Here is a 25,783-nt window from a genome sequence, read left to right on the forward strand (position 1 = left end):
CCGGGACGGGGGCGGAGCTCGGGCTTCCCCCCCCCCGCATGGCCGGAAGTCCCCCGTAGTGACCCCCCCCCCCATGGCGGCACCGCGCAGTGACAGGGGCCGTGCTGAGAACGGCTTTTAATGGGGGGGGGCGGCCCCCTCAGGAGCTGTCGGAGCTGGAGTCGCGATAATCGGCGACCAGGGACGGGGGGGGCGGGGGGGTGCTCCGGTCCCCCCCCTCCTCCCCCCCCTGGGGCTCCGCACCGCGCTTTGGGGTGGGGGCGGGGTCCCCCCTGCGGATGATGCCGAGGGTGCTGCGGGTGGGGGCGGGGCTCCGCGCACCCCCCCCTCCCGGCGCCGGTTTCCGGGCGGGGTCTCCGGTAGCGGCGGGGAACCAGGGCCGGGCCGAGATCTCGGAGCGCTTCTGCCTCTGCTTGGCCTCGTAGGCTGGGGGCACAGGGGGGGTCACGGGGGGGTCACACGGGGGTTGGGGTCACACGGGGGGGTCACACGGGGGTTGGGGTCACACGGGGGGGTTGGGGTCACACGGGGGGGTCACACGGGGGTTGGGGTCACACGGGGGGGTTACACGGGGGGGTCACACGGAGGTTGGGGTCACACGGGGGGGTTGGGGTCACACGGGGGGGTCACACGGGGGTTGGGAGCACAGGGGGTTACACGGGGGGGTCACACGGAGGTTGGGGTCACACGGGGGGCTTGGGGGGGTTGGGGTCACACAGGGACAGGGCCTCCCCGCCCCCACGCACAGAGCGGGCTCCGCAGCGCCAGCAGCGCCGCCACCCTCCGGTCCTGCGGCTCCTCCGGCAGCAGCGCGATTCCCAGCCCCGGGCGAGGCGGCTCCGGCGGCGGCTTCTGCTCCTGCGGGGGAAACGGAGCGGGTGCGGCGGGGGGGGACGGGGGGAGCCCCAGTGTGGGGATATGGGGATAGGGAGAGCCCCAGCGTGGGGATACGGGAACAGGGACATCCCTCCCAGTATGGGGGTACGGGGACAGGGACATCCCTCCCAGTATGGGGGTACGGGGACAGGGACATCCCTCCCAGTATGGGGGTACGGGGACAGGGACATCCCTCCCGTATGGGGTACGGGGACGGGACATCCCCCCAGATGGGGGTACGGGGACGGACATCCCTCCCAGTATGGGGGTACGGGGACAGGGACATCCCTCCCAGTATGGGGGTACGGGGACAGGGACATCCCTCCCTGTATGGGGGTACGGGGACAGGGACATCCCTCCCAGTATGGGGGTACGGGGACAGGGACATCCCTCCCAGTATGGGGATACGGGGACAGGGACATCCCTCCCAGTATGGGGATACGAGGACAGGGACATCCCTCCCAGTATGGGGATACAGGGACAGGGACATGGGGACAGGGACATCCTTCCCCATGCAGTCACTGGTGCGTACCGGTCTATAGTGGTGCGCACTGGTCTACAGTGGTGCGCACTGGTCTATAGTGGTGCGCACTGGTCTATAGTGGTGCGCACAGGTGCATACTGGTGCGCACTGGTGCATACTGGTGTGTGCTGGGCGCTCACCCGGAAGCGGCTCCGCAGGCGGCAGTTGAGCCCGAAGTCGTCCTTCCAGAGGCTCTGGAAGTGCTGCAGCGCCGCCAGCCCCGGCTCCGCCCGCTCCCGGCACTCCCGGTCCTTGGCGCCGTGCTCCAGCCGGAACATGGCATCGGATGCCAGGCGCTCCCGCGCCTCCCGCTCTGCGGACACCGGCACCGCGCCGCTGCCGCACTGGGGGCACTGGGAGCACTGGGGGGACTGGAGCTCACCGGTGGCACGGTGTGATTGGTGTTACTGGTGCAACTGGGAATCACCCGTGGCATGGTGTGAATGGTGTCACTGGTGCCATTGGAGTTACTGGTATTCACCAGTGGCACTGTGTGACTGGTGTGATTGGTGTTACTGGTGCAACTGGGACTCACCGGTGGCACTGTGTGACTGGTGTTACTGGTATCACTGGTGTCACTGGTGTGCCTGGGACTCACCGGTGGCACTGTGTGACTGGTGTTACTGGTGTCACTGGTGTACCTGGACTCACCGGTGGCACTATGTGACTGGTGTTACTGGTGTGACTGGTGTTACTGGTGTCACTGGGACTCACCGGTGGGCAGCACCTGCTGGTTTTCAGCCATGTCCCAGCGCTCCTCCTTGCGCCGGGCGCCGCTGACGATGACGTAGTCGCATCCCGCGGGATCCGTCTGCAGCTCGATGTGGTTCACACAGAGGTGGCACTTCATCCGGAACCTGGGCAGGGCACGGGGACGGGGATGGGCACAGGGATGGGCACGGGGATAGGGATGGGGATGGGGATAGGGATGAGCACAGGGATAGGGACAGGGATGGGCACAGGCACAGGGACAGGGACAGGCCCCACCTGTAGATGGGCGTCGTGTAGTAGTTCCCAACCTTCCTCTTCTCTGCGTTGTAGCGGACGCCTGGAGCAGGAGGGGGATCAGAGCCAGCCCCATCCCGGGAATGCCGGGGCCGGGAATGCCGGGGTCGGACTCACCCATCCCGATGTGGTTCTTGCAGCCATCGCACCAGATGTTAAAGGGCATCTCGAACCTGGGGGGGGACGCACACACATACACGGGGTGGGGATGTCCCCAACACCCCCTCATGTCCCCAGACCCCCCCATTGTGTCCCCATGCCCCCCCCATGTCCCTACCTGATGACCAGGATGCCCTGGGCCAGCTTCCGAGCGCGCTCCCGCAGTGGGTGGCTCCCATGGTACTTGTTGAGGGAGCGGTGCTGGGGGGGGAACATGAGGGGGGGTCAATGGGAGCCAGGGAACCCCCCCAACACCCCCAAACCCCCCCCCCCCGAGGCCCACCTTGGCCGGGTCGAAGTCGGGGGGATAGTACTTGTTGGTGCCCTTGCGCTCACCCTAGGGAGGAAACAGGGATCAGAGCCCCATGGGGACCCCACAGGGGCCATGGGGTGCTCACAGGGAGGTCCTGGGGGCCGCACTCACCATGGTGCAGGTTCTCTGGTGCCACCGGCCTGGGGGACACGGAGCGAGGGGACGAGGAGCTGAGGTAACAGGGGGGGAAATGGGGGGCTCCCAGTCTGAACTGGGACAGGGGACACCCCAGTGAGGGCATGGGGATGGGAACACCCCATTACCAGCTATGCACACCCCATTATGGACTATGGGCACCCCATTACTGGTATGCACACCCCGTTATGGACTATAGGCACCCCATTACCGGCTATGGACACCCCGTTATGGACTACGGGCACCCCATTACCGGCTATGGACACCCCATTACAGGCTATGGGACCCCATTACCGGTATGGACACCCCATTACGGGCTATGGGACCCCGTTACGGGCTATGGACACCCCGTTACGAGCTATGAGGACCCCGTTACGGGCTATGGGACCCCATTACCAGTATGGACACCCCGTTACGTGCTATGGGACCCCGATACGGGCTATGAGGACGCCGTTACGGGCTATGAGGACCCTGTCCCGGTCGCGGCCGCCCCCCGTCCCGCCGCTCACCACCGACCTCTTCCGCCTCCGCTACCGTTGCCCCGCCCCTTCCGGTTGCGTCACCCCGTGGTCGTAAAAGGAGGCGTGGCCCGCGCCCGGCCCGCCCCTCCCGCAGCCCCGCGCATGCCCCGTCCGCGCCGCAGCGCGGTCACCTGCGGCCTCCCATGGCAACGGGGCTCACGGACGCCCCCCCCCGCCCCAGCAACGGGTTGCTATGGCAACCGGGCCCATGGCAACCAGGCCCATAACAACCGGGACCCCCCACCCAGGGGGTCCCCGTGGCTGTTCTACCCCTTCCCACGCCCCCCCCCGCCGCTGTCCTCAGGTGACCCCGCAGCCGAGGCAGCCTTGTTCACACACGTGTGCAACCACCTTGCACACACATGTGCACCGCCTTTACATGTGTGTGCAACCGCCTCGCACATACATGTGCACTGCCTTTAATGTGTGTGCAACCGCCTCACACATACATGTGCACCGCCTTTAATGTGTGTGCAACCACCTTGCACACACATGTGCACCGCCTTTACATGTGTGTGCAACCGCCTCGCACATACATGTGCACTGCCTTTACATGTGTGCGCAACCACCTCACACATACATGTGCACCGCCTTTACATGTGTGTGCAACCGCCTCGCACATACATGTGCACTGCCTTTACATGTGTGTGCAACCGCCTCGCACATACATGTGCACTGCCTTTACATGTGTGCGCAACCACCTCACACATACATGTGCACCGTCTTTACATGTGTGTGCAACCGCCTTGCACATACATGTGCACCGCCTTTACATGTGTGTGCAACCGCATTGCACATACATGTGCACCGCCTTTACATGTGTAACAGCCTCTCCCATACATGTACACTGCCTTTACACGTGTGCGCAACTGCCTCACACATACACGTACACCGTCTTTACACGTGTGTGTAACTGCCTTGCACATACATGTGCATCACCTTTACGCACGTGCACAGCTGCCTCACACACGCATGTGCACTGCCTTTACACACATGAGGAACCACCTTTCACATACATGCGCAATGCCTTTACATGTGTGCGCAACCACCTTGCTCATAGGTGGCCTCTGCCTTTATACACGTATGCACCACGATGCCTAAACGGCGTCACTGGCATTATCCCCCGGGAGCCCCTTCCCCAGGGATGGGCAGAACCGGGTGACCTGGCACGGTGACACCGCGGCACAGTGACACCACAGCACGGTGACACCAGGGCACGGTGACACCACGGCACGGTGACACCAGGGGACGGTGACACCATGGCACAGTGACACCACGGCACGGTGACACCAGGGCACGGTGACACCGCGGCACAGTGTCACCACGGCACGGTGACACCATGGCACGGTGACACCAGGGCACGGTGACACCGCGGCACGGTGACACCAGGGCACGGTGACACCAGGGTACGGTGACACCACGGCACGGTGACACCAGGGCACGGTGACACCAGGGCACGGTGACATCACGGCACGGTGACACCAGGGGACGGTGACACCACGGCACGGTGACACCAGGGCACGGTGACACCATGGCACGGTGACACCAGGGGACGGTGACACCATGGCACGGTGACACCAGGGCACGGTGACACCAGGGGACGGTGACACCAGGGCACGGTGACACCATGGCACGGTGACACCATGGCACGGTGACACCAGGGCACGGTGACACCATGGCACGGTGACACCAGGGCACGGTGACACCACGGCACGGTGACACCAGAGCTCGCTGCCCCTGCCACTCCACAGGGCCTCGCACTGGGGACAGGGTACAAAGGGACCCCCCCATCCTCCTCTGGGCCTTTGTGCACCCCAGTTTGGGTCCATGGGGGGACACCTGCGGTGTCACTGTCCCGCTGTGGCCTTGCCGTGGTGTTCCCGAGTCCCAGGGAAGCATTAATGTGTCCCCATGGACCAATGGATGCCACAGCATCCCCATCCCATCTCCGTGGCATCCCCACGGCAGCGGCTCCAGCTGCGGCTCTGGAGCCCCAAACCAGCCTCGGACATGGGGTGACCGGAATGGCACAACCGGGACATCCCATCCCCCTGGTGTCACCGGATGCATCCGGCTTTTCCCTTCCCTGGCTCCTTCCGTCTCCCCCCGCAGCACCGGAGACCCCCCCATCCGGCAGCGCTGGCAGCGGAGCCCGGTTGTGGCCGCACCGGCTGCCGGCACCGCGGGACGTCCATCTGCACCGGGCACCCGCTGCCAGGACATGGGGGGGGCCGGGATGCACCGGGATGGGGGAACCACGTCCCCTTGCGGCGATGGCACCGACCCCCGGCCTCCGGTGGGGCCCTGCTCCGCCAGGGGTTGGGGGTTCCCCATTGCCCCGAGGCGATGTCCCCGGTGGAGGGGATGGGGACGGGGCAGATTCGGGGTACGGGGGGGGGCCCCCCCTTCTCTGCACCGGGTTCGTGGCAGAGCCGCTGCGGGGCCGGGACAAAGGCGCTGACGTCAGGCACGGGGCTGGGGGCACCGGGCGACCTAGTTCCAGGCAATGGACAATGGACCCCCCCTTGCCATGGTCACGGTGTCCCCCCCCCGCGCTGTGTCCGTGCGCGCCTTCACACGTGCCCGGGGAGACCTTCACATGTGCGTGTTCACGCCTTCACATGTGCGGGTTCACGCCTTCACATGTGCGGGTTCACGCCTTCACATGTGCGGGTTCACGCCTTCACATGTGCGGGTTCACGCCTTCACATGTGCGGGTTCACGCCTTCACATGTGCGGGTTCACGCCTTCACATGTGCGTGTTCACGCCTTCACATGTGCGTGTTCACGCCTTCACATGTGCGGGTTCACGCCTTCACGTGTGCCCCTGCACCCCCTTGCTCTCTGTGCCCATGGCTCTGACATGGGAGCTGCTCACCCCTGCGGCTTTGCACACCCATTTTCCCCACCCCTTTCTGCGCACCCGTTTTTCTACACCCCTTTTTGCACACCCGTTTTTTCACACCCATTTTTGAACGCCTTTTTCCACACCCGTTTTTGAGCACCCATTTTTGCACACCCGTTTTTGAACATCCTTTTTTCCACACCCGTTTTTCCACACCCGTTTTTGAGCACCCATTTTTGCACACCCGTTTTTGAACACACTTTTTCTACACCCGTTTTTAACTCCCATTTTTGACCACCCGTTTTTCTACACCCGTTTTTTAACACCCTTTTTTGCACACCCGTTTTTGAGCATCCATTTTTGAGCACCCATTTTTGCACACCCGTTTTTCTATACCCGTTTTTAAGCACCCATTTTTGCACACTCGTTTTTCCACACCCGTTCCGCTCCCGTTTTTACCCGCCTGCAGCCCCCCCCCTTCCATTCCATTCCGTTCCATTCCGTTCCATTCCCCCCCCCCGCTCCATCTCCGCTCTCAATTGAGCCTTCCCGGGGCGGCGGAGGAGGAGGAGGAGGAGGAGGAGGAGGAAGAGCCCCGCGGGCAGGGGGGGAGCGGGAGCAGAGGCAGGAGCAGGAGGAGGAGGAGGAGCAGCAGCAGCAGCATCGCGGAGGCTCTGCCGCAGCCCGGGCCCATGGGCTCCGCCGCCCCGCTGCTACCGGGGGGCTGACGGCGACCCCCGGTGCCAACGGGGGGACCCCGCTCCGCCGCTGCCCTCCCTCCCTCGCGCCGCTTGGATCCTTTGGGAATCGCTTCTTTTCTTGGGGGGGACGCGGATTTTTTGGGTGCCTCCCCCCCCCCTTGGCGCAGCCGCCGCCCCCCCCCACCTTGCTCTGCATCGGGGCCCTTCACCCCCCCAACCCCCCTCCATCGCACCGGGAGCCGCAGAGCGGGACCCCCCCCCCCATCCTCCGCCGCTACCGGAGCGGGGGGGGTGCGCGGCGGGAGGATGCTCGGGCCGGTTCCCGCTGCCCCCGGCCCCGCCGCTGCCTGAGCGCCCCCCCCCCGGCCGGGACCGGGGGGTCCGGCCCCCCCCCCCAAATTGCTTTATTTCTCCGCCTCCCCCCCCCATGGGATGTGATGAGCTCGTCGCCGGTGCCGGCCTCAGCAGCGTAAGCCCCGGGCGCCGCTCTCCGTCCGCACAATGGCTCGTTTCGGGGATGAGATGCCGGTACCGGCCCGGTACAGGGCAGGAGGCGGCCCCGGGGCCTCGGCGGCGGGCCGGGGTGCGGGGGGCCCGCGGCAGGGCGGCCCCCCCGGGGCTCAGAGGATGTACAAGCAGTCGATGGCCCAGCGAGCCCGCACCATGGCTCTCTACAACCCCATCCCCGTGCGGCAGAACTGCCTGACCGTCAACCGCTCCCTCTTCCTCTTCAGCGAGGACAACGTGGTGAGGAAATACGCCAAAAAGATCACCGAATGGCCATATCCTTTTGGGGGACCCCCCCCGGTATCGGTATGTCACCCGCTCCCCGGCACCCCGCACCCCGGCACCCTGCCCTGTGCTGGGGTCTCCATCCCCGTGCCCTGCATTGGGCTCCCTCTCCCCATCCATATGCCCTGCATCAGTTCCTGTCCCCGTTTTGGGGTCCCATCCCCTTGTCCTACATTGGGGTCTCCATCCCTATGCCCCGCACCAGGTTCCTGTCCCCATTTCAGAGTCCCCATGCCCTACATTGGGGTCTCCATCCCTATGCCCTGCACCACGTTTCTGTCCCCATTTTGGGATCCCCATGTCCTGCACTGGGGTCCCCATCCCTGTGCTCTGCACCAGGTCCTTGTCCCCATTTCAGGGCCCCCATCCCCATGCCCTGCACCAGGTCCCTGTCCCCATTTTGAGGTCCCTATCCCCATGCCCTGAATTCGGATCCCTGTCCCCTTCTTCCTGCCCTTCACTGGGGTCCCTGTCCCCCTGCCATGAATTGAGGTCCATGTCCCTGTCCTGCGGTGTCCATCCCCATGCCCTGCACCAGGTCCCTGTCCCCATTTTGGGGTCCCTATCCCTATGCCCTGAATTGGGGCCCGTGTCCCCATTTCTCTGCCCTGCCCTGCCCTGTCCCCCTGTCATGAATTGGTGTCCCCATCCCAGTGCTGGGGTCCTCATCCCATGCCCTGCATTGGGCTTTCCACATCCTCATCCCTTACCAGATCCCCATCCCCATATTGGGGTCCCTATCCCCATATCCTGCACCATGGCTCCATCCCGGGGGTAGAGGAGCCCCATTGCACCAGCTTCTTCCAGTGTCCTAATTGGGGGGGGGGGTGGGGGTGGGTATCAAAGCTGGTCTCCATCATCCCAGGGGTCCCCTGGACTCGGGGTGTCCCCAGGAGGGACTCATTGGGCTTGGGGGGGGGGGAACGTGAGGCCATTTTGGCTTCCAGAAAGGGCCATTGAAACCCCAAAAGGGCCATTACCACCCCAAAAGGGCCATTGACACCCATAAGCGCCACTGTCACTGCCGGGAGAGCCCTGCGCCGTCCGGGGGGCACCGCTCGGTCTTGGGGTGCTGCCGAGCGGGTTCGCCCCCGGCTCTGACCCACACCGAGGCCCCCCCAAAGCCGGAAGGGGGGGGGGGGTTTGGGCCGCCGCGGTGCCGGTGGAGCCGCTGCCGGCGCAGCACCCAAATGTCGGGCCCGGTGCGGCGCCGGTGCCGCGGGTGCGGGGACGCGGAGGAGCCGGGGCCGTTGGCGCAGCAGCGCCGGCCGGGCCGGGGCATCCCATGGGCAGCGGCCCCGCGTCTGGCACCGAGCGGTGCCGGTGCGGAGGGAAGCGGAGCGCGGAGCTGGTGCCACATCAGCGGTGCTGCAGCGCGGGGCTGGGCTGCCCCCGGAACCGGGCTGTGCCAGGGCCCTGTGCCGGGGAGCGCGGCTGTGCCAGGGAACGGGGCTGAGGCCGGGGCTGTGCCAGGGAACGGGGCTGAGGCCGGGGCTGTGCCAGGGAGCGGGGCTGAGGCCGGGGCTGTGCCAGGGAACGGGGCTGAGGCCGGGGCTGTGCCAGGGAACGGGGCTGAGGCCGGGGCTGTGCCAGGGAACGGGGCTGAGGCCGGGGCTGTGCCAGGGAACGGGGCTGAGGCCGGGGCTGTGCCAGGGAACGGGGCTGAGGCCGGGGCTGTGCCAGGGAACAGGGGCTGGGCGGAATGACCATGCTGGCTGTGCCAGCGGGCTCTGCCATGCCAAAGAGCTGTGCCAGGCCTCATTGCCAGCCCAAATGTCCTGCCACAGAGCCAGGGCAGGCCAGAGACTGCAGGGGAGAGAGGGGCCGGGGGATTGTGCCATGGTACAGAGCCATGGCAAGGCGCCAAGCTGGGTGGCTGTGCTGTGCTGTGCCAGATGGATGTGCTGGATGGCCATGCTGTGCCAGATAGCCGTGCCATGCTGGATAACTGTGCCGGATAGATGTGCTGGATAGCCATGCTGTGCCAGATAGCCATGCTGGATAGCTGTGCTGGATAACTGTGCTGGATAGATGTGCTGAATAGCCATGCTGTGCCAGATAGCTGTGCCATGCTAGATAACTGTGCCGGATAGATGTGCTGGATAGCCATGCTGTGCCAGATAGCTGTGCCATGCTAGATGGCTGTGCCGGATAGATGTGCTGGATAGCCATGCTGTGCCAGATAGCCATGCTGGATAGCCGTGCTGGATAGCTGTGCTGGATAGATGTGCTGGATAGATGTGCCGGATAGATGTGATGGATAGCCATGCTGTGCCAGATAGCCATGCCGTGCCAGATAGCCATGCCGTGCCAGACAGCTGTGCTGGGTATCCATGCCATGCTGGATAGCCACACCAGATAGCCATGCTGGGTAGCTGTGCTGGATAGCTGTGCTGTGCTAGATAGCCATACCGGATACCCATGCTGTGCTGGATAGCCATGCTGGTTAGCCATTCCAGATAGCCATTCCGGATAGCCATGCTGTGCCAGATAGCCATGCTGAATAGCCATTCTGGATAGCCAGGCTGGATAGCCAGGCTGGTTAGCCATTCCGGATAGCAATTCCAGATAGCCATGCTAGTTAGCCATTCTGGATAGCCATTCCGAATAGCCATGCTGATTAGCGATTCTGGTTACCCATTCCAGATAGCCATTCCGGATAGCCATTCCAGATAGCCATTCCAGATAGCCATTCCAGATAGCCATTCCGGATAGCCATTCCGGATAGCCATTCCAGATAGCCATTCCGGATAGCCATTCCGGATAGCCATTCCAGATAGCCATTCCGGATAGCCATTCTAGATAGCCATTCCGGATAGCCATTCCAGATAGCCATTCCGGATAGCCATTCCAGATAGCCATTCCAGATAGCCATTCCAGATAGCCATTCCAGATAGCCATTCCAGATACCCATTCCAGATAGCCATTCCGGATAGCCATTCTAGATAGCCATTCCAGATAGCCATTCCGGATAGCCATTCTAGATAGCCATTCCAGATAGCCATTCCAGATAGTCATTCCAGATAGCCATTCCAGATAGCCATTCCAGGTAGCCATTCCGGATAGCCATTCCGGATAGCCATTCCGGATAGCCATTCCAGATAGCCATTCCAGATAGCCATTCCAGATAGCCATTCCGGATAGCCATTCTAGATAGCCATTCCAGATAGCCATTCCAGATAGCCATTCCGGATAGCCATTCCGGATAGCCATTCTAGATAGCCATTCCAGATAGCCATTCCGGATAGCCATTCCGGATAGCCATTCCGGATAGCCATTCTAGATAGCCATGCTGGTTAGCCATTCCAGATAGCCATTCCGGATAGCCATTACGATAGCCACGCCACCCACACCCCATGGCCGTGCCGTGCCAGGCAGCGGTGCCAGCAGCCGATCCCCACCACCCCCGTGATGCTGCAGGGGGGCAGGGAGCAGGATCCGATCCCATCTTCCCCACCTCGGCCAAGCCTTGCTCCCTCCATGGGGCAGCTCTGCCCCCCCCATCCCCCCCCAGGAGCCGGTACCGGCTCCCCCCCCGCATCGGGTGCCGCGGGGCAGGCCCCGGGCACTCCGCGGCTCCGCATGGGGCCAGGCGGGGGCCGTGTCGGGCTCGGCGGGTCCCCGTTGTCACCGCCGCGCTTTGATCGCCGCCGGCTCCCGGCTTCGTGCGGCGGCTCCGGGGCCGCGGGGTCGCTGCTTTGATGGGGATTAATGAGCCGTGGAGCGCGCCGGGCGCCGCGGTCCTACCCCCCCCCTCCACCCGCATCCCGGGCTCAGCCGCGTTTGCCTTGACTCGGCTCCACTCCTTTTGAATACATGATTTTAGCCACCATCATCGCCAACTGCATCGTCCTGGCGCTGGAGCAGCATCTGCCCGACGAGGACAAGACCCCCATGTCGGAGCGGCTGGTGAGGGGCTGCGGAGGGGGGCTCCCACCACCCCCTCATGGGGGTCCCTGCCCCACAGCGGGCTCTGTGCTGTGGGTCGGTGCCCCTGACGCTGTCCCAGTTTCCTCCTTGCTGCGAATCTGGGCCACGCAGCGGCCGCCTCCCCCCCGTCCCCAGCACCTGGGGTGGGTGAATGGGGGGGACACGGATGCTGCAGGTGCCCCCCCTTACATCCCGCCATGGGCCCGGTGCCGTCGGCTCACTGCTGTCCCCGTGCCCAGGACGACACGGAGCCCTATTTCATCGGCATCTTCTGCTTCGAGGCGGGGATCAAGATCATCGCCTTGGGCTTCGCCTTCCACAAAGGCTCCTACTTGCGCAACGGCTGGAACGTGATGGACTTCGTGGTCGTCCTCACCGGGTGAGGCCCCCACACGCGTGAACACGCGTGTCAGAGGCATGTGCAAGTGTGCGGAGGGGGCGTGCACACACGCGTGTGCCGCGTGGCACCGGGTGAACCGGTCGGTGTCACCCCGGCACCGAGAGTAACAGGGGTGAATGAACCAGGGGGAGCCAATGGGGGTCATGGGAATGAATGTGGTAAACGGGGATGAATGGGGGTGAATGGGGGTCATGGGAATGAATGTGGTAAATGGGGATGAATGGGGGTGAATGGAGGTCATTGGGGTGAGAAAGGAGGGTGAGTGGGGGTGAATGCGCGTGAATGGAGGTCATGGGAATGAATGGGATGAATGGGGGTGAAGGGGGGGGAGGCTGGCCAGTTGCCATTGTGATGGATAGCAGGAGGGGACCCTCCATGGCATTGGGGGTCACCAATTGGGATCCCCCCTCTGCCACCCGGCTCCCTGCAGGGCCCTTGCTTGCTTGGGGGTCCCTGGTCATGGGGGGGGGGTGGGATCCTGCCCCATTGACCCCCTCCCACCGCAGCATCCTGGCCACAGTGGGCTCCCAGTTCGACCTGCGGACACTGCGGGCTGTGCGCGTGCTCCGGCCCCTCAAGCTGGTCTCGGGGATCCCAAGTGAGTTCTATGGAGATGGAGGGGGCATTGGGGCCGGTTTTGGGGGGGGGGTGCAGCCGCTGAGCCCCCCCGGTGCAGGTTTACAAGTCGTCCTGAAGTCCATCATGAAGGCGATGATCCCGCTGCTGCAGATCGGGCTCCTGCTCTTCTTCGCGATCCTCATCTTCGCCATCATCGGATTAGAGTTTTATATGGGCAAATTCCACACCACCTGCTTCGACCTGGTGACGGGTGGGTCTGGACCCCCCTGAACCCCCCCAAATCCAACCAAACCCCTTTGACACCCCCAAAACCCCCTTAACCCCTCCAAGCCCCCAAATACCCACAACCAACTGTGCCTCAGTTTCCCCACTGTGGGGCCGGTGCTGTGGGGCTGGGGCTGGCTCCATCCCACCCCGTCCCCACCCCTGGACCCACTGGGGCCTGTGCCTGATATGGAGCAGTCCCAGTTAACTCCTCTCCCTAATGAAGATGCTGCTAATTGGAGCTATTTCTGCCATTGGCTGCAGTGGGGAAGTGGGGGGGATTGGGAGTGAAAGTTTGGAATGGGGGGAGAATGGGAGGTTGGGAATGGGAGGTTGGGATTAGGAGGTTGGGATTGGGGGGTTGGGAATGGGAGGTTGGGAATGGGAGGTTGAGACTGGGGGGTTGGGAAAGGGAGGATGGGAATGGGAGGTTGGGATTGGGAGGTTGGGAATGGGAGGTTGGGAATGGGAGGTTGGGAATGGGAGGTTGGGATTGGGAGGTTGGGAATGGGAGGATGGGAATGGGAGGTTGGGAATGGGAGGTTGGGAATGGGGGGGTTTGGATTGGGGGGTTGGGAATGGGAGGTTGGGATTGAGGGGGGCACCCCAGTTCCAAACCATCCCAGCCCTGGCAAGGAGGCCACCGCCACTGCTGCCACCATTGCCAGCTCCAGGCTGGGCTCGGGATGGGCAGTGCTGATCCCGGCCTGGCTTCCAGACGAGATCAAGGTGGAAGTCCCGTGCGGGACGGACGAGCCGGCCCGGATCTGTCCCAATGGCACCAAGTGCAAGAAGTACTGGGAAGGGCCCAACTACGGCATCACCCAGTTCGACAACATCCTCTTCGCCGTCCTCACCGTCTTCCAGTGCATCACCATGGAAGGGTGGACAGACCTCCTCTACTATGTGAGCCCCCCCGGCCCCGTGCTCTGATCCCAATGGGAGCCCCTCTGGATCACAGCACCCCCAGAATCACTGGATACCCCCCAACCCGTGACCCCTCTTTCCTGCTCCCCAGAGCAACGATGCCTCAGGGAACACTTGGAACTGGCTCTACTTCATCCCCCTCATCATCATCGGCTCCTTTTTTATGCTGAACCTCGTGCTGGGGGTGCTCTCCGGGTACAGGGCACGGGGGGGGGGTTGGAATCATTGGGGTGCCCCCCCCGGGTTGTGCCCGTGCCCATTGGCTCCCTTTGGCTCCGTAGGGAGTTTGCCAAAGAGCGGGAGCGGGTGGAAAACCGCCGCGCGTTCCTGAAGCTGCGGCGCCAGCAGCAGATCGAGAGGGAGCTCAATGGCTACATGGAGTGGATCTCCAAAGCGGGTGAGCACCGGGGACCCCCCCATCACCCCGGGGATCCCCCCCATCACCCCGGCACCCCCATTTCCCATTGACCCCCCCACTTCCCTTCAGAAGAAGTGATCCTGGCTGAGGACGACGCCGAGGGCGAGCCCCGGCACCCCTTCGATGGTAAGTGCCCCCCATGTCCCTGCCGGTAACGGGGGCCCCCGGGGAGGTGAGGCTGGGGGAAGGGGTTGGGGGGGTCCCATGGGGTGACACCCACCTCCCTGTGCCCCCCTGCGGGAGCTCTCCGGAGGGCCACCATCAAGAAGAGCAAAACGGACCTGCTGAGCCCTGAGGATGCTGAGGAGCAGTTGGGTGACATCGCCTCTGTGGGTGCGTGAGGGGGGCATGGGGGGGAGATGGGGGGCAATGGGGGGGGCTGATGGGTCCTGGGTGAGGGGGAATGGGGGTCATGGGGAGGGGTGATTGCAATGGGCTGTGCTGGTTTGGGGCTGATGGGTGCAATGGGCTGTGCTGGTTTGGGGCTGATGGGTGCAATGGGCTGTGCTGGTTTGGGGGTGCTGGGTGCAATGGGCTGTGCTGGTTTGGGGCTGATGGGTGCAATGGGCTGTGCTGGTTCAGGGGTGCTGGGTGCAATGGGCTGTGCTGGTTTGGGGGTGCTGGGTGCAATGGGCTGTGCTGGTTTGGGGCTGATGGGTGCTGGGTGCAATGGGCTGTGCTGGTTTAGGGGTGCTGGGTGCAATGGGCTGTGCTGGTTTCGGGGTGCTGGGTGCAATGGGCTGTGCTGGTTTGGGGCTGATGGGTGCAATGGGCTGTGCTGGTTTCGGGGTGCTGGGTGCAATGGGCTGTGCTGGTTTGGGGCTGATGGGTGCAGTGGGCTGTGCTGGTTCAGGGGTGCTGGATGCAATGGGCTGTGCTGGTTCAGGGGTGCTGGGTGCAATGGGCTGTGCTGGTTTGGGGCTGATGGGTGCTGGGTGCAATGGGCTGTGCTGGTTTAGGGGTGCTGGGTGCAATGGGCTGTGCTGGTTCAGGGCTGATGGGTGCAATGGGCTGTGCTGGTTCAGGGCTGATGGGTGCAATGGGCTGTGCTGGTTCAGGGGTGCTGGGTGCTGGGTGCAATGGGCTGTGCTGGTTTAGGGGTGCTGGGTGCAATGGGCTGTGCTGGTTCAGGGGTGCTGGGTGCTGGGTGCAATGGGCTGTGCTGGTTTAGGGGTGCTGGGTGCAATGGGCTGTGCTGGTTCAGGGGTGCTGGGTGCTGGGTGCAATGGGCTGTGCTGGTTCAGGGGTGCTGGGTGCTGGGTGCAATGGGCTGTGCTGGTTCAGGGCTGATGGGTGCAATGGGCTGTGCTGGTTTGGGGCTGATGGGTGCTGGGTGCAATGGGCTGTGCTGGTTCAGGGCTGATGGGTGCAATGGGCTGTGCTGGTTCAGGGGTGCTGGGTGCTGGGTGCAATGGGCTGTACTGGTTCGGGGGTGCTGGGTGCCGGTGCTCGGCTCTGGGGGTGACCGTGCCGCCGGTGCTCGTCTCGGGGGGCTCTCCCCAGGCTCCCCCTTCGCCCGCGCCAGCCTCAAAAGTGCCAAGCTGGAGAACGCCTCCTTCTTCCACAAGCGGGAGCGGAGGATGCGCTTCCACATCCGCCGCATGGTCAAAACTCAGGCCTTCTACTGGACCGTGCTCAGCCTCGTGGCGCTCAACACCCTCTGCGTCGCCATCGTCCACTACGACCAGCCCGACTGGCTCTCCGACTTCCTCTGTGAGTGCCCCCCGCGCCCCCAGTGCCCTCCTGGGCCCCCATCTCCTCCCCAGTGCCCTCCTGGGCCCCCATCTCCTCCTCAGTGCCCTCCTGGGCCCCCATCTCCTCCTCAACGCCCTCCTGGGCCCCCATCTCCTCCTCAGTGCCCTCCTGGGGCCCCATCTCCTCAACACCCTCCTGGGCCCCCATCTCCTCCTCAGTGCCCTCCTGGGCCCCCATCTCCTCCTCAACGCCCTCCTGGGCCCCCAGCTCCTCCTCAGTGCCCTCCTGGGCCCCCATCTCCTCCTCAATGCCCTCCTGGGCCCCCATCTCCTCAACGCCCTCCTGGGCCCCCATCTCCTCCTCAATGCCCTCCTGGGCCCCCATCTCCTCAACACCCTCCTGGGCCCCCATCTCCTCAATGCCCCCCTTGAAGCGCCCCCAATGATCCCCCTCTGCTGTTCCCTAAGGAGCCCTCGCATTCCCCTGCTGCCCCTCCCCCTGTCCCCATCCCCCCCCCACTGTCCCTGTCCCCATCCCCCCCCTGCCCCCCTCACTGTCCCTGTCCCCATCCCCCCCCACTGTCCCTGTCCCCATCCCCCCCCCTGCCCCCCTCACTGTCCCTGTCCCCGTCCCCCCCTCACTGTCCCTGTCCCCATGCCCCCCTCACTGTCCCTGTCCCCATCCCCCTGCCCCCCCCTCACTGTCCCTGTCCCCATCCCCCCCTCACTGTCCCTGTCCCCATCCCCCCCTCACTGTCCCTGTCCCCATCCCCCCCTCACTGTCCCTGTCCCATCCCCCCTCACTGTCCCTGTCCCCCCCAGACTATGCAGAATTCATTTTCTTGGGACTCTTTATGTCCGAGATGTTTATAAAAATGTACGGCCTCGGCACCCGGCCTTATTTCCACTCCTCCTTCAACTGCTTCGACTGCGCCGTGAGTGCTGCATGCACGGGATGGGATGGGATGGGGATGGGATGGGGATGGGGATGGGGATGGGATGGGGATGGGATGGGATGGGGATGGGATGGGAATGGGGATGGGATGGGGATGGGATGGGGATGGGAGGGGATGGGATGGGGATGGGAGGGGATGGGATGGGGATGGGAGGGGATGGATGGGGATGGGAGGGGATGGGATGGGGATGGGATGGGGATGGGATGGGGATGGGAGGGGATGGGATGGGGATGGGAGGGGATGGGATGGGGATGGGATGGGGATGGGAGGGGATGGGATGGGGATGGGATGGGGATGGGATGGGAATGGGGATGGGGATGGGGATGGGGTGGGAATGGGGACAGGGTGGAATGGGGGTGAAGGTGGGATGGGATGAGCAGAAGATGAGCATGGGGAAGAGGTTGCTTTAGGGCTGGGGCCAGGACAGGGCCGGGCTGGGGACCGGGACACCCTCTCCTCTCCCAGGTTATCATCGGAAGCATCTTCGAGGTGATCTGGGCCGTTGTGAAGCCGGGAACATCCTTCGGGATCAGCGTGCTCCGAGCTCTCAGGTTACTGCGCATCTTCAAGGTCACCAAGTGAGTGCTGCGGGGTCAAACGGGGCCATGGCCGTGCCTATGGGTCTGGGGGCAGGGTGTGGATGCACGGAGGCATCGCGGGGTACCCGGGTACCATCCTTGTGTCCGCGCACCGTCCCCATGTCCCTGTGTGCCCTCCTCCCCCCCGTGTCCCCGTGCCACCCCTGTGTGTGCATCCCCGCTCTGCCCGGCAGGTACTGGGCTTCCCTCCGGAACCTGGTGGTCTCCCTCCTCAACTCCATGAAGTCCATCATCAGCCTCCTCTTCCTCCTCTTCCTCTTCATCGTCGTCTTTGCCCTTTTGGGGATGCAGCTCTTCGGGGGACAGTGAGTGACCGGGCAGGGGCTGGGGTGTCCCCCCCCCCTCCACCGGGACCCCCCCGTTCCCCAGCGTGGGGGTGTCTCTGTGCCCCCAGGTCCTTGCTGGGGAGCACCCGGTGGGGGTGGGGCTCCCACCGCTTCACCCCCCCCCCCCAGGTTCAATTTTGACGACGGGACCCCCCCCACCAACTTCGACACTTTCCCAGCAGCAATAATGACGGTGTTTCAGGTAGGGACGCCCCCGGGGCCGGGGGAGGGGGTGCACCGAGGAGGTGGGGTGCTGAGGGGGGGGGTCGGGTCTCTGCTGTACCCCCCCCCCATCTCCTTTCCGCACCCCAGATCCTGACTGGAGAAGACTGGAACGCGGTGATGTACGACGGCATCAAATCTCAGGGCGGCGTCAAGGGGGGGATGGTTTTCTCTGTCTACTTCATCGTCCTCACCCTCTTTGGCAACTGCATCCTTGGGATGCCTTCGGGGGGGGGTTTGGGGGGGTCCCTGGACCATAACAGGCCCCGCTTTTGCCTTAACGGGGCACCCAGACACCCTCCTCAACGTCTTCTTGGCCATCGCAGTGGACAACCTGGCCAATGCCCAGGAGCTCACCAAGGTGAGGGGCAGCCCCGGGGGCACCCCCCCCCCCGGCCATCACCGGGGCCTCGGGGCTGGCCCAGGCACACTGTGGGGCTCTGCAGGACGAGCAGGAGGAGGAGGAAGCCGCCAACCAGAAGCTGGCGCTGCAGAAGGTGAAGGAGGTGGCTGAAGTGAGCCCGCTCTCGGCGGCCAACATGTCCGTCACCATGTGAGTGCTCCAGGCAGGATCCACCCCAGCTCCAGCCTTGGATCCATCCCAGCTCCAGCCTGGGCTCCATCCCCGCCTCCATCCCCAGTTCCATCCTATCTCCATTCCGGCTCCATGCTGACTCCATCCTTTGATCCATCCCCAGTTCCATCCTATCTCCATTCCAGCTCCATGCTGACTCCATCCTTTGATCCATCCCCAGATCCATCCCATATCAGTCCTGGTTCTGTCCCAGCTCCATCCTTGGATCCATCCCAGATCCGTCACTGGCTCCATCCTGGCTCCATCTCCAGTTCCATCCTATCACAGTTCCAGCTCCATCATGACTCCATCCCAGTTCCATCCCGGCTCCATCCCCAGTTCCATCCTATCCCAATTCCAGCTCCATCCTGACTCCATCCCAGCTCCATCCTGGCTCCATCCCTGGCTCCATCCCCAGTTCCATCCTATCCCAATTCCAGCCCCATCCTGACTCCACCCCAGCTCCATCCCGGCTCCATCCCCAGCTCCATCCCGGCTCCATCCCCGGCTCCACGCCGGCTCCATCCCCAGTCCCACCCCATCTCCATCTCCACCCCATCATGTCCACGCCGGCTCCATCCCCAGTTCCATCCTATCCCAGCTCCCCCCCATCATCATCTCCACGCCGGCTCCACCCGGGCCCCCTCAGGCTGTGGCTCCCGCTGCAGGAAGGAGCAGCACAAGAACCACAAAGCCTCCAAGTCCGTGTGGGAGCAGCGCACGAGCGAGCTGCGGAAGCAGAACCTCTTGGCCAGCCGGGAGGCGCTCTACAGCGAGCTGGACCCCGAGGAGCGCTGGAAGGTGCCCTACGCCCGCCACCTGCGCCCGGACATGAAGACGCACCTGGACCGCCCGCTCGTGGTGGACCCGCACGAGAACCGCAACAACAACACCAACAAAACGCGCCCGCCCGAGCCGGAGCCGCGCTTCGGGCACCCCCGACCCGAGGACCCGCGCCGGCCCCCGCGCTGCCCCGACCCCGGCGGTCCCCGCCCCGGGGACCCTCCCGCCGCCGCAGCGCGCCCCGGCCGCCGGCCCCGCAGCAGCAGCCGGGACCCGCAGCGGGAGCCCAGCCCCGAGCGCGGTTACGGGGACCCCGAGCGCCTCAAAGCGCTGGAGCGGCGGCACCGGGCGGGAGGCGGCGGCGGCCACTCCGGGTCCCCCCAGCCCGACCGCGAGCACCGGCGGCACCGGGCGCACCGGAGGGCGGCCGAGGAGGGCGAGGAGGGCGGGAGGCCCGAGAGGCGGCCGCGGCACCGCGATGGGAGCCGCCCGGTGCGCGGCGATGGGGACGGGGAGCACGGGGACGGGGAGCGGCGCCGGCGGCACCGGCACGCTCCGGCGGGCGCCTTCGACGGCGAGGGCAGGCGGGAGGACAAGGAGCGGCGGCACCGGAGGCGGAGGTGAGCGCGGAGCACCGGGACCCCCCCCCCCTGGGCCCCGCTTTGGCTCCCGCGGCCGCTCCCGGTGCCCACTGAGCCCCGTGGCCTCTCCGCAGGGAGAACCAGGCCCCCGGGGGGCCGCCGGGCCCCACGCTCTCCACCACCCGCCCCATCCAGCAGGACCTGGGCCGCCGGGAGCCCCCCGTGGCCGAAGACATCGATAACATGAAGAACAACAAACTGGTCACTGCCGACCCCCCCGTGCCCCCCAACATGGGCAACCACAGCTCCTGCCCCGCCGGGGCCCCCCTCCGCAGGGCCCCCCAAACCAGCAGCACCACAAACCCCCCCCCCGACACCAGCCTGGTGGTCACCAACCCCAGCACCCACAACAACCCCGCCAAGGCGGGGGGGAAGCCGGAGCACACGGCTGTGGACATCCCACCCCCCCTCCCGCCGCCCCCCACCAGCGCCCTGGTCCAGGGTAGGGACCGTCTGGTGCTCTGGGGTATGGGGGGGATGGGGGTGGTTGGGGGGGGTCCGCGGCTCCTGGGTATGGGGGGGATGGAGGTGGTTTGGGGGGGGGTCCGAGGGTCTGAGGCTCCTGGGTATGGGGGGGATGGGGGCGGTTTGGGGGGGTCTGGGAGTGCCTCTTGGGGGGTGCCAGGGCCCATAACGCTGCTGCCCCCGCAGTGAACAGAAATGCGAACCCGGAGCCACTGCCCCGCAAGGAGGAAGAGGAGAAGAAGGAGGAAGGCGACGACCAGGAGGAGAACGGCCCCAAGCCCATGGTGCCCTATAGCTCCATGTTCATCCTGTCCACCACCAACCCGTGAGCGCCGAGGGGATGCTGCAGGGGGTGGCTGGGGGTGCCCCTCGCTGCCCCCCCCTCACTGTGCCCTCCCCCCCCAGGTTTCGCCGGTTGTGCCATTACATCGTGAACCTGCGCTACTTTGAGATGTGCATCCTCATGGTCATCGCCATGAGCAGCATCGCGCTGGCTGCTGAGGATCCCGTGCAGCCCAATGCCCCCCGCAACAACGTGAGCGCCCCCCCCAAAACAGGACCCCCCCACTTGGACCCCAAAACAGCCCCCAGAGCTCTGACAAAATGGGGGGTTCCCCCCTTTGTCATACCTCTAAGACCCTGCTGCAGCCCCTGGGTGCTTGAGGGGGTCCCAGGGTGCCATAGGGGGTCCCAGGGTGCTATAGGGGGTCCTAGGGTGCCATAGGGGGTCCCAGGGTGCCATAGGAGGTCCTAGGGTTCCATAGGGGGTCCCAGGGTGCCATAGGGGGTCCTAGGGTGCCATAGGGGGTCCTAGGGTGCCAGGGGGGACCCCAGCATCTTCCCCCTCCAGGTCTTGCGGTACTTTGACTATGTCTTCACGGGGGTCTTCACCTTTGAGATGGTGATCAAGGTGAGCAAGGGGATGAGGGTTACCCCAGGGTGCCCCCCCGCACCCCCACACTCCCTTTACCCCCCCTTTACCCCCCATAGATGGTGGATCTGGGGCTGGTGCTTCACCAAGGGGCCTATTTCCGGGACCTATGGAACATCCTGGACTTCATCGTGGTCAGCGGGGCGCTGGTGGCCTTTGCCTTCACGTGAGTCCCCCATAGGGACATGGGGGGGGGGGGCTATGGGGGTCCCCCCACACTGGTGGCACCAGGGAGGGTACCATGGGGATGGTGGGGAAGGGATGGAGGTGGCGGCGTCTCACCTCTCCCAGTGCCTCCCAGTGCTTCCCAGTGGCTCCCGGTGGGGCTGTGCTCTGCTTTGTGCTTGACGTCCGCTTGTCACCGCGCTGTGTTGTTCTGTCACCGTCCTGCTGTCCCCAAGTGCAGGCACCACAGCAGTGAGCAGGGCTGCAGCAAACCCTAAGGGCAATGAGAAATCCCCTGGGCAAAGGATGAGTAGGCTGTTTGTAAGGGGTGGGAAAGCCTGTAGGGATGAGGGGGAGCATCCCCTGAGTGACTGAGCATCCTTGAAGTAAAGGGTGAGCATCCCTTCAGGGACTGAGCATCCCCCAAGTAAAGGGTGAGCATCCCCTGAGTGTCTGAGCATCCCATGAGCACCCTTAGAGCAAAGGGTGAGCATCCCCCAAGTAAAGGGTGAGCATCCCCTAGGTGTCTGAGCATCCCATGAGCATCCTTAGAGCAAAGGGTGAGCATCCCCCAAGTGAAGGGTGAGCATCCCCTAGGTGTCTGAGCATCCCATGAGCATCCTTAGAGCAAAGGGTGAGCATCCCCTGAGTGTCTGAGCATCCCCTGAGCATCCTTGAAGTACAGGGTGAGCATCCCTTCAGGAACTGAGCATCCCCCAAGTAAAGGGTGAGCATCCCCTGAGTGTCTGAGCATCCCATGAGCATCCTTAGAGCAAAGGGTGAGCATCCCCTAAGTAAAGGGTGAGCATCCCCCAAGTAAAGGGTGAGCATCCCCCAAGTAAAGGGTGAGCATCCCCTAGGTGTCTGAGCATCCCATGAGCATCCTTAGACCAAAGGGTGAGCATCCCCCAAGTGAAGGGTGAGCATCCCCCAAGTAAAGGGTGAGCATCCCCAAGTAAAGGGTGAGCATCCCCCAGTAAAGGGTGAGCATCCCCCAGGTAAAGGGTGAGCATCCCCCAGTAAAGGGTGAGCATCCCCCAGGTAAAGGGTGAGCATCCCCAGTAAAGGGTGAGCATCCCCCAGGTAAAGGGTGAGCATCCCCCAGGTAAAGGGTGAGCATCCCCCAAGTAAAGGGTGAGCATCCCCCAGGTAAAGGGTGAGCATCCCCAAGTAAAGGGTGAGCATCCCCCAGGTAAAGGGTGAGCATCCCCCAGGTAAAGGGTGAGCATCCCCCAGTAAAGGGTGAGCATCCCCAAGTAAAGGGTGAGCATCCCCAAGTAAAGGGTGAGCATCCCCCAGTAAAGGGTGAGCATCCCCAAGTAAAGGGTGAGCATCCCCAAGTAAAGGGTGAGCATCCCCCAGGTAAAGGGTGAGCATCCCCCAGGTAAAGGGTGAGCATCCCCAAGTAAAGGGTGAGCATCCCCCAGGTAAAGGGTGAGCATCCCCCAGTAAAGGGTGAGCATCCCCAAGTAAAGGGTGAGCATCCCCAAGTAAAGGGTGAGCATCCCCAAGTAAAGGGGGAGCATCCCCAAGTAAAGGGGGAGCATCCTGGACGGAAGGTGGGAGGATGCCCTCTGAGTAAGGTGTGAGCAAGGCCGGAGCAGCCCCGCACAGGGGCAGAGGGGGTGTGCGTGGGCTGGGGGGGCCGGGCTCTCACCCTGCCTTGTCTCTCCCCTTGCTCTGCCTCCGGCCGCAGGAGCAGCTCACGGTAAAGTTCTGCCTCCGTCCCCATCCTCGTCCTCGTCCTCGTCCTCTCCTCGTGCTCGTGGTTGCGCCTCGCTCCTCTTCACCCCCTCTTTGCACCCCCCAAACCCCGCTCAGGGACAGGGCCCCACGTCCCCTCTTGTCCCCCATCCCCGCAGTGGCAGCAGCAAGGGGAAGGACATCAACACCATCAAATCCCTCCGCGTCCTCCGCGTCCTCCGGCCCTTGAAGACCATCAAGAGGCTGCCCAAGCTCAAGGTGGGTGAAGGGGGCAATGGGGACCCAATGGGGAGGCCTGGATGGTGCCAACCCGGTCCCTGTGTGTCCCACTCCCCCCCACACCCCCCCCAGGCTGTCTTTGACTGCGTGGTGAACTCCCTGAAGAATGTGCTCAACATCCTCATCGTCTACATGCTCTTCATGTTCATCTTCGCCGTGGTGGCCGTGCAGCTCTTCAAGGGCAAGTTCTTCTATTGCACCGATGAGTCCAAGGAGTTCGAGAAGGACTGCAGGTAATGCTGGGCCGGGGGGGACCCCACTGCACCCCCAGACCCCATCCCACCACCCCGTCCCTCGCAGGGGGGAGTACCTGGTCTATGAGAAGGACAACGAGGTGAAGGCGCAGAAGCGGGAGTGGAAGAAGTACGAGTTCCACTATGACAACGTGCTCTGGGCGCTGCTCACCCTCTTCACCGTCTCCACCGGCGAGGGGTGGCCGCAGTAAGGGCCTGGGGATGGAGGGCGGGATGCGGGGATGGAGACCGGCATGGACCCACCCCGTCCCCATCCCCATCCCACCGCAGGGTCCTCAAGCACTCGGTGGATGCCACCTATGAGAACCAGGGGCCGAGCCCTGGGTACCGCATGGAGATGTCCATCTTCTACGTGGTCTACTTCGTGGTCTTCCCCTTCTTCTTCGTCAACATCTTCGTGGCCTTGATCATCATCACCTTCCAGGAGCAGGGCGACAAGATGATGGAGGAGTACAGCCTGGAGAAGAACGAGGTGCCCCCCCTTGGGGACCCCCTCTTTGTGCTCCTCAGCACCCTCGGGTGCGGGCCGGTGGCACCCACCCGTGTCCTGCCCTGCAGAGAGCCTGCATTGACTTCGCCATCAGCGCCAAGCCGCTCACGCGGCACATGCCGCAGAACCGGCAGAGCTTCCAGTACCGCATGTGGCAGTTCGTGGTGTCCCCCCCCTTCGAGTACACCATCATGGCCATGATCGCCCTCAACACCATCGTCCTCATGATGAAGGTCGGTGGGAGGGGGACAGAGGGGACTGGGGTTCAGCCCTGTCCCTTGGGGGCAGGACCCTGGGCACTGGCCTTGTCCCCTGGCTCCATCCCTGTTCCCCTGGCTCCATCCCTGTCCCCCTGGATCCATCCCTCTCCCCCTGGATCCATCCCTGTCCCTCGGATCCATCCCTGTCCCCCTGTCTCCATCCCATCCCTGTCCCCGTGGATCCATCCCTGTCCCTTGGATCCATTCCTGTCTCCCTGGATCCATCCCTGTCCCCCTGGCTCCATCCCTGTCCCCCTGGCTCCACCCCTGTCCCCCTGGATCCATCCCTGTCCCCCTGGCTCCATCCCATCCCTGTCCCCATCCCATCCCTGTCCCCTGGCTCCATCCCATCCCTGCCTCCCTCCCCAGTTCTACGATGCCTCGGATGCCTATGAGTACGTGCTGAAGATGTTCAACAACGTCTTCACGTCCCTCTTCTCCCTCGAGTGTCTCCTGAAGATTATGGCCTTCGGTGTCCTGGTACGTGCCCATGGGAGCACCGGCACCGCAGCCGGACCCATGGAATCCTGCCGGAGCCTGGGAGCTGCTGCAGGGCTCACTGGGGGTCCGGGGGTCTGATGCATGAGTGCTTGTGGGACCCATGGAGCCAATGCGGGGTACTTGTGGGACCCATGGGGCCAATGTGGGGTACTTATGGGACCCATGGAGCCAATGAGGGGTACTTGTGGGACCCATGGAGCCAATGTGGGGTACTGTGGGACCCATGGAGCCAATGTGGGGTACTTGTGGGACCCATGGGTGCAGTGCAGGGGTACTGCAGGATCCATGGATGCAGTGCAGGGGTACTGTGGGATCCATGGGTGCAGTGCAGGGGTACTGTGGGCTCCATAGATCCCAGTATCAGGGGCTCCATGGTCTGGGTTGCTCTTGCTGGGATCTTCCCCTCGCCCTTCGCCCCTTCCCCATTCCCAGAACTACTTCCGCGACGCCTGGAACGTCTTTGACTTCGTGACGGTGCTCGGGAGCATCACGGACATCCTGGTCACCGAGTTCGGGGTACGTGGGAGCCGGAACCAGCCCCTGCCTTTAAC

The 25,783-nt window shown here is 64.1% G+C and overlaps 2 protein-coding genes across 5 annotated transcripts in view; one reads left to right on the forward strand and one right to left on the reverse strand.

Moving 5' to 3' along the window:
- Nucleotides 1-139: 139 nt before the first annotated feature.
- YJU2B (YJU2 splicing factor homolog B) lies at nucleotides 140-3,089 on the reverse strand. The gene is made up of 9 exons (XM_061353766.1): nucleotides 2,988-3,089; nucleotides 2,847-2,900; nucleotides 2,682-2,764; nucleotides 2,522-2,577; nucleotides 2,387-2,447; nucleotides 2,114-2,256; nucleotides 1,540-1,712; nucleotides 747-858; nucleotides 140-426 (listed from the first exon to the last, which is right to left on the reverse strand). Exons 1-9 carry the CDS (start codon nucleotides 2,988-2,990, stop codon nucleotides 140-142), a joined length of 972 nt encoding a protein of 323 aa, XP_061209750.1. The 5' UTR covers nucleotides 2,991-3,089.
- A 4,369-nt stretch (nucleotides 3,090-7,458) lies between these two features.
- CACNA1A (calcium voltage-gated channel subunit alpha1 A) overlaps nucleotides 7,459-25,783 on the forward strand; it is a 29,092-nt gene continuing 10,767 nt past the window's right edge. For 2 of the 4 annotated variants that reach the window (XM_061353799.1, XM_061353795.1), the window contains exons 1-31: nucleotides 7,459-7,859; nucleotides 11,673-11,779; nucleotides 12,040-12,179; nucleotides 12,707-12,798; nucleotides 12,877-13,029; nucleotides 13,762-13,949; nucleotides 14,062-14,165; nucleotides 14,252-14,367; nucleotides 14,458-14,513; nucleotides 14,628-14,721; nucleotides 15,892-16,101; nucleotides 16,905-17,017; nucleotides 17,504-17,616; nucleotides 17,811-17,942; nucleotides 18,093-18,165; nucleotides 18,276-18,393; nucleotides 18,479-18,546; nucleotides 18,632-18,738; nucleotides 19,428-20,162; nucleotides 20,258-20,625; nucleotides 20,835-20,973; nucleotides 21,054-21,183; nucleotides 21,499-21,558; nucleotides 21,639-21,745; nucleotides 23,607-23,706; nucleotides 23,800-23,960; nucleotides 24,028-24,168; nucleotides 24,252-24,453; nucleotides 24,540-24,704; nucleotides 25,101-25,211; nucleotides 25,665-25,748. In XM_061353799.1, coding sequence (XP_061209783.1) covers nucleotides 7,580-7,859; nucleotides 11,673-11,779; nucleotides 12,040-12,179; nucleotides 12,707-12,798; nucleotides 12,877-13,029; nucleotides 13,762-13,949; nucleotides 14,062-14,165; nucleotides 14,252-14,367; nucleotides 14,458-14,513; nucleotides 14,628-14,721; nucleotides 15,892-16,101; nucleotides 16,905-17,017; nucleotides 17,504-17,616; nucleotides 17,811-17,942; nucleotides 18,093-18,165; nucleotides 18,276-18,393; nucleotides 18,479-18,546; nucleotides 18,632-18,738; nucleotides 19,428-20,162; nucleotides 20,258-20,625; nucleotides 20,835-20,973; nucleotides 21,054-21,183; nucleotides 21,499-21,558; nucleotides 21,639-21,745; nucleotides 23,607-23,706; nucleotides 23,800-23,960; nucleotides 24,028-24,168; nucleotides 24,252-24,453; nucleotides 24,540-24,704; nucleotides 25,101-25,211; nucleotides 25,665-25,748 — 4,767 coding nt within the window. In that variant the 5' untranslated portion in view covers nucleotides 7,459-7,579. Of the gene's footprint in view, nucleotides 7,860-11,672; nucleotides 11,780-12,039; nucleotides 12,180-12,706; nucleotides 12,799-12,876; nucleotides 13,030-13,761; nucleotides 13,950-14,061; nucleotides 14,166-14,251; nucleotides 14,368-14,457; nucleotides 14,515-14,627; nucleotides 14,722-15,891; nucleotides 16,102-16,904; nucleotides 17,018-17,503; nucleotides 17,617-17,810; nucleotides 17,943-18,092; nucleotides 18,166-18,275; nucleotides 18,394-18,478; nucleotides 18,547-18,631; nucleotides 18,739-19,427; nucleotides 20,163-20,257; nucleotides 20,626-20,834; nucleotides 20,974-21,053; nucleotides 21,184-21,498; nucleotides 21,559-21,638; nucleotides 21,746-23,606; nucleotides 23,707-23,799; nucleotides 23,961-24,027; nucleotides 24,169-24,251; nucleotides 24,454-24,539; nucleotides 24,705-25,100; nucleotides 25,212-25,664; nucleotides 25,749-25,783 lie in introns of all 4 variants that reach the window. The other 2 variants (XM_061353797.1, XM_061353796.1) reach the window with 1 other exon arrangement.

The sequence above is a fragment of the Neopsephotus bourkii genome, unplaced genomic scaffold (genome assembly GCF_033783945.1).
Source record: "Neopsephotus bourkii isolate Nb327-2 ecotype Australia unplaced genomic scaffold, CSIRO-AGI_Nbou_v1 NB_694, whole genome shotgun sequence".
NCBI lineage: Eukaryota > Metazoa > Chordata > Aves > Psittaciformes > Psittacidae > Neopsephotus > Neopsephotus bourkii.

What these genes read in the sequence shown, in the direction of transcription:
- YJU2B (XM_061353766.1), bottom strand. An exon ending in CCAGCAGGTGCTGCCCACCG is followed by an intron (nt 1,713 to 2,113) that starts GTGAGTCCCAGT and finishes CGGTGTCCGCAG; the next exon opens with AGCGGGAGGCGCGGGAGCGC. An exon ending in GGCGCTGCGGAGCCCGCTCT is followed by an intron (nt 427 to 746) that starts GTGCGTGGGGGC and finishes CTGTGCCCCCAG; the next exon opens with CCTACGAGGCCAAGCAGAGG.